Raw genomic sequence first — 6,767 nt, 5'->3', positions numbered from 1 at the left:
GCAGGTGTGTCAAACTCCAGACCTCCAGGCCTGATGTCCTGAAACTTTTAAATGTGTCCCCGCTGCAACACACATGAATAAAATTAGTAGGTCATTAGCAAGACACTATAGGACTTGACTGCACCCCAAGGTGGCAACCCCTAATCCTACTCAAGTAAATGTAAATAAATGTAAGCATTTGGAAAAATTGACTTTTATTGCACCATGTTCATGCCCTCATGAGCTGCAGCAACATAAATCAAATGGCTGAATTGCCAGTTGCCTGTTTCAGGACACCGGCCCTTGAGGACTGGAGTTGGATGGGTCATAAAGAGTTGGACCTGGTCAGTAATGATACTTAGGTAGACTGTGGTGCACAAAGTGTGCAGAGAAAATATTCCCACACTAGCAGACCAGGATGGATGCATGCTTTCTGCTGTTTATGCCAACGACTCTGCCAGAAATCCTAGACTTATCAGACCAAACATTTCCATTCTTGCTGAGCCTCTGCCAGTTATATCCCGTTTCCTCTTCTTAGATCACAGCAGTAGCACTTAGTTTGGTCTTCTGCTGCATTAAGGTTCAATGTATTGTAACTATTGCCTTTCATCTCAAACCAGTCTGGCCATTCTCGCAGAACCTCCGGCATTTCAATCCAGAGGACCGTTGCTCACTAGAAATTTTTTCTTTGCCTGAGTAGTCTCTGTAAACCCTGAGGTGGCTGTGTGGGGAAAATATCAGTAGATCAGCAGATCCCGAAACACGTCCAACACGTCTGGCACCAACAGCCATGCCACATTCAGAGTCCCTTTATGTCAAGTTGAACTTCAGCAGGTCATCTTGACCAGGTATACATGCCTATGTGTACTCGAGTTGCTGTGATGCGATTGGCCGATTAAAATTTATCCCACTGCTTTGATCTGGGTGCGAGTACTTTGAGGGGGACTAATAAATTAGAAGGAGTAAAAGTGACTAAGCTCAGATAATTATAAAAATAGATTTCCAGGTCACTGAGGGGCGAGCAGAAAAAGTGAGACACGATCTTCACAGGTCCAGAGGAAATGTGCGCCTCTTGTTTATGACACTGCGGTGCTGGAGGTCTGGCTCGGCGTGAGAGCGAGAAACCATTGAGTATTTAACAAAATGCACTCAGAAAGCACTTCACTGATGCATCATGGGTAGCTGCTCTCAAATCACAGCAGGTTTGTGTCTGAGAACAAGCTCTTTTTCGATTTAATGAAGTAGGAAGAGGCGAAGTACATTTGGGCCACATCCTACAAAAACATAATGAGATTAAGCTCTGCTCCGCTTCGCCCGTCATCCTCCTCTCGATTAGATTCACCCATTTTAAATAAGCACAACACAGAGACCGTGTCAGAGTCACACACACCCACTTTTCTCTTTTTATTCAGTGATAAATAATTTCCTATGATCATAGGCTTTACGTGTAGACATCCGATCAAGGCAAGAGACAAATTAGAGGGCACACATGTTGCCACCATTAGAAAATAATAGCTGAAACAAAAAAAAAACCAACAAAAAAAAACAAACAAACCAAAAAACAATGAGGTAAGAAGTTCTCTTTTTTATACATTTGTGGTGCTTCTATGTCTGTTACCTATACTGTTGAATGCACAGTGCTTTCTAATACAGAAATCCTGCCTCTTGTGTCTGTACATTATTTAAAAAAAAGAAGAAAAAAAAAAAAGAAGTAGGTCATGGCACAATACTGAACCAACCAAGACAGGGCACTGCAAAGTGTACAGAATAGCCGTATACATCATCAGACTGAGAGTAAGAAAAGTTGAGCAGGAAACAGAAAATACAAAACAAAAAGTCTAAGACTTGGCGAGTGAGCGACTGCGATCGGTTCAACACACACACACACTTTCCAGGACAAGTCCTAGGGTCAGCAGCTTGCATGCTCCCTACATTTACGGTATGGTATGAATGTGTGAAAGAGCTGCAATGACTGAAGGAGAATGAATCAGCAGCTATTTCGATAATAAATCAGAAATGCTAATCTTCTGCTGGTTCCAGCTTCAGCAGTGACACCTCTTTTCCCACCAGCACAGCACTGATGCTGGGCCAGCTCTGCCGTGGTGTATTTTTGAAGAACTGGCTCACATTTTGACAGGTTTGATGGGGTAATTTCCGTGGGAAAATCACATTGGACAAATCGGTGGGCTGCATTTGCCAATCACTGCTGAATTTCTTGCAGTAGCTCCAGTGAGAACAGTAGTTCCAACGATCCTGTGCTGACACCCCAGTGCTGGTGGAAAACGAATCATTTCTGCCTCTTGTGACTTTTTATTTTATTTTATTTGTTTAGTTAAGGAAAGGCTCTGTGAAGGCCAATGGAAGATAGGATGGATACATTGTATCTGTTTGAATTTGGTGCCGTGTTTAATCCAGAAGTGTGTGAGCTACGAGGTTGTGTCGATGGACAGAAGTCAGACTTATCAGTTCAATCTCAACATTCACTGATTTTTTATTTTTATTTTTTAACTTTCGAGAGACTCGCACGTCCCAAGGATGTTATCCATAACAAATCAACCTTGATAAGTCCACTTCTAAATCCTAACTAAGAGCCTTCTAGTAAATTCAAAACTTGCCTGAGGATCATTGTAACTTTACACTGGTGCTACCACTGCCCAGCTGGGCTGAAGACACCATTGTGTTGGTTTTTACTTCCTTTAAAGATATATCAGTATAAAAGTTCAGAAATTCACAGATTATTACCTTTACTCTTATACCAGTGCTGATGAGGAGGATGTGTCTGAGTGGCAACTACTGTAGTCGCACCCTCACTGTTAGTATAAATGGTACAGAGCACTGCAATATTGTCCCATTTACATGGTTCAAACCTAATTGATTATATTTGTTAAAGGAGCACTCTTTTTGTTGTATTTTATGCAGTTTCTATTTGTAGGAAGAGATCAGAAACAACCTCAGACATCACCCTGATGAAGGCAAGACAGCTAAGAACTTGTGGTGAGCAAAGAGTGGTGCAAATTAATCTGGACACTGATAAAGTAATTACTACAATAAAACCATGTTAGCTTGCACACAGTGCAGACTGTGTGCAGGGCTTTCCCCCTCACAGAGGACTTTTTGGGCTCCTTTAAAAGACCTTATGCCAGAATCACCAAATTGTTTTTTTAATTAAAGGTTTAATTTTAATGTGAAGTGTTCAAACCTACAGGAAAATAACTCACTGAAGGTTCACTGCAGGTCAGGAAAAACCCTGCAAGGGTAAATATATTTTTGTATTTGTGTGCGTTTATGTATGTGTGTGTTGCATTCACAGACATCACGAGCAGCAAACCGAGGCACAGCCCCCCTATGCATGGACCTGACCTGCAGTCCGTTCACTTATGCAGAAAGAAAGAAAGAAAGAAAGAACAAACTGCTCCTGGCTCACTTACTTCCTGTCCAACATTAAAGGAGAACACCACTGATTTTTTAGCATTCGCATGTTATTTTCACACCACTTGTAACTTCCAGCTTCCACTCAGGGAAGCTCCCAACCTGCAGAAAAATGCAAAACTGCAGTGATCCCTACAAAATACTTTGAAAAGGCCACTAGGCATGTGGCTGTGCTTAACGCAATTAAGTGTATTACTATAAATACGAGGTGCGTTTATGATGATTCTCTAAATTCACAGTCTTCTAGTTACTGGCTGTGGGAGTGTATCAGCATGATGGCGTTAGCTGATGGCTTAGCAGAGCTGTCTACACTCGCTAATACTTTGCTGCTATTAATAACACTATGCAAGGTCTTACAGTAAGTGGCATTCTCCTTAATGGTGCTTGACCTTGTATTCTGCTGCCCAGGGAGGTCAGCCTCCCCTTTGGGGCTACCTGTTCCTGAGCAGTAGCCGGCTGGAGACAAAAGAGGAAGCACACCTGCATCTTCCTCTCATCCACAGTAGCCCGTGTGTGGCCCCCTGACAGCTGTGACCTCAGCTGCTCACCTCTCCCACACACCTGGGGCTGTGCAAATGTGACAGGAGAGAATAAACCCCACTCTAGAGCCAAGCTTTTGCAATCTCCCACCTCCCCCGAAGGGTTTCCTTCAAGGGTTCAGCTCAGTGAACCTCAGTAACACTCAAACAACTTCAGTGGACAAAGGTGGTGGGGGAGGAAGAAGAAGAAGTAGAAAAAAAGAACACAAATTGTACAACAACAGAAAAAACACAAAACTAAAAATAGCTAAGAGAAGCCAAAAACAGCAACAGGAGCGGTCGTGACGGCGCAGATGATGCTGAGAGCGGCGAGGTGGGGCGGGTGGCTGGAAATCATGTCGAGGAGTGACTTTAGTGGTCCTCAAGAAATGTGCGCCAGCGTTGTGGTCGCGGTTGCCATGACAGCAGCACATTGAGCACCCTTTCCAACAGAACAACAACAGAGAGACACCATTTTTCTTTTTTTTTTTTTCTCCTTTTTTTTCTTCTTTTAAATCAACAGTGGCAGGGTGCTGCAGCAGCCTCGGCTGCCCTCGCACTCCCCCAACCTTTTGCGTCCATGTCCCCTTTAAGTGTTTTGTTCATTTATTCGTCTTTTTAGTCGCTGGGTACTCCACGGTGCTGCGGTCCCTCGACACATAAGCAGAAACTTCCCCCGTTTCAGGCTTCTGGCCAGAGTTAGTCGTTTTTGATTTTCAGTCATTTTTGCATGTGTGTTTGTTTGTTTTTTAAATCCCATGACATTTTCAGAGCCTCTCGTGTCAGTCCAGAGGCGACAGCGTTGGAATCCTCAGCCCGGGAGGCAAACTTTGCCTGCAAACAGCAGTCCCACTATGGTGAAGAAGATGGAGAGGACGAACAGCACGTATGAGGAGCCGACCACCGTGTTGTTGGGAAGCTTGTACGGCTGGCCTCCCACCTCGTTGATATAGAAGCCTATTGGGAAGATGAGCGCCGCCATGCAGAACAGGATCACTGGAAGCAAGGGAGGGAGAGAGGAAAAATATTAGTTCCTTAAAAGATGACTCGAATTAATCTGTAGCTTTTCCTCAATGCACTGAAATCTTGTGTGTAAAATAAGCTCTGGGGACAGACTGAACTGATAAATGACACTAAAGGAGTGTCAGCTCTTATTCTAGTCTTTGTTCTCCACAGTGGATTCAGAAAATTAAGCCTAACCTCATCAGCTTGAGCAGAAAGCATAGCCTCAAACTGACTTCAATTTTCGGGAGTTCATTAGTGAGATACAACACCGCCTTTCAAATGGTGTAATTGTCCCTTCAGAAGCAAACAGACCCATGGCATGCAGATAATTCTGCCTTGCATTTTCACAAAGATGAGAAGCAGAGGCACTCAATTATGTAATGTTAATGTGCGTCATAGATTATACATTAGTCTGACAAGCATACACTAGCCTGAGTCCAAGCTCGCCCAAACCAAATTTAGTCTCCTGTAGAAATGAGACATTTCTATTTTTAGTTAAATCTTCCTCCGAAGAGGAAACAAAAAGGGCAGCTGCGCAGACATCGCTGAAAATACCCCGAAAACTTCAACATTCAGTTGATGAACAGCAGCTGACTGCAGAAAATCGGAGAAATGAAACACTCAGAGAGAGACATGTTCATGAAAGCAGCAGCTGGAACTTTCTATAGACAGAAGATTGAAGCAGGCACTGAAAACACTTAAAAGCACATCATATATGACTACAAGGTAAACGCAGCACTACAATCATTAGAGTGAAACTTAACCAAGAAAGTGAAAAAGCCATAACTTATAACTTTTCGGTCACATTTTAATACACTGCTCAAAAAAATTTAAGGAGACACCTGATCCTCAGCAAACCTCAGAGATGTCCGTCTGTCCAGCGAGGAAGCAACAACCCTGATTCAGTGCTTACTTATATAAAAAGTATAAGTTCAGGTGACAAAAGGATTTTTTTCCTTCATCTTCAATAAACCTGTGAGGTCATGAGATTGTGAGCCGGGTGGCGGCCAGGAGCGGAGGCCCTGGCGGACCGACCCCCGGCTGCCAAGACTGGCAATAGGGACATGGAATGTCACCTCTCTGGTGGGGAAGGAGCCTGAGTTGGTGCGTGAGGTTGAGAGGTACCGGCTAGATATAGTTGGGCTCACCTCTACGCATTGTCTGGGCTCTGGAACCAGTCTCCTGGAGAGGGGCTGGACTCTGTCTCAGTCTGGAGTTGCCCCTGGTGAGAGGCGGCGGGCTGGGGTGGGTATTCTTATATCCCCTCGGCTTGCTGCCGGTACGTTGGGGTTTTCCCCGGTGGACGAGAGGGTTTGTTCCCTGCGCCTTAGGGTCGGGGAACGGGTCCTGACTGTCATCTGCGCTTATGCGCCGAGTGGCAGTTCGGAGTACCCAGCCTTCTTAGAGTCCCTGGGGGGGGGTGCTGGAAGGTGCTCCACCTGGAGACTCTGTTGTCCTGCTGGGAGACTTCAATGCTCACGTGGGTAACGACAGCGAGACCTGGAGGGGCGTGATTGGGAGGAACGGCCTCCCTGATCTGAACCCGAGCGGTGCTTTGTTATTGGACTTCTGTGCTAATCACAGTTTGGCCATAACGAACACCCTGTTCGAACATAAGAGTGTCCATAAGTGCACGTGGCACCAGGATGCTCTAGGCCGTAGGTCGATGATCGATTTTGTAATCGTATCACCAGACCTGCGACCATATGTTCTGGACACTCGGGTAAAGAGAGGGGCTGAGCTGTCAACTGATCACCACCTGGTGGTGAGTTGGATCAGGTGGCGGGGGAGGACGCTGGACAGACCTGGTGCACCTAAACGCGTAGTGAGGGTGTG

At 45.0% G+C, this 6,767-nt stretch overlaps 1 protein-coding gene across 1 annotated transcript in view; it reads right to left on the bottom strand.

Annotated features, from left to right (window-relative positions):
• Window positions 1-1,353: 1,353 nt before the first annotated feature.
• mosmoa (modulator of smoothened a) overlaps window positions 1,354-6,767 on the bottom strand; it is a 34,311-nt gene continuing 28,897 nt past the window's right edge. Inside the window, exon 3 of the mRNA XM_004558303.6 lies at window positions 1,354-4,922. Coding sequence (XP_004558360.1) covers window positions 4,738-4,922 — 185 coding nt within the window. The 3' untranslated portion in view covers window positions 1,354-4,737. The remainder of the gene's footprint in view (window positions 4,923-6,767) is intronic.

Source organism: Maylandia zebra, linkage group LG4 (assembly GCF_041146795.1).
Source record: "Maylandia zebra isolate NMK-2024a linkage group LG4, Mzebra_GT3a, whole genome shotgun sequence".
In the NCBI taxonomy this organism is placed as follows: domain Eukaryota; kingdom Metazoa; phylum Chordata; class Actinopteri; order Cichliformes; family Cichlidae; genus Maylandia; species Maylandia zebra.
The sequence above is the reverse complement of the archived record's forward strand: the minus strand, read 5'-3'. Positions and strand labels throughout refer to the sequence as shown.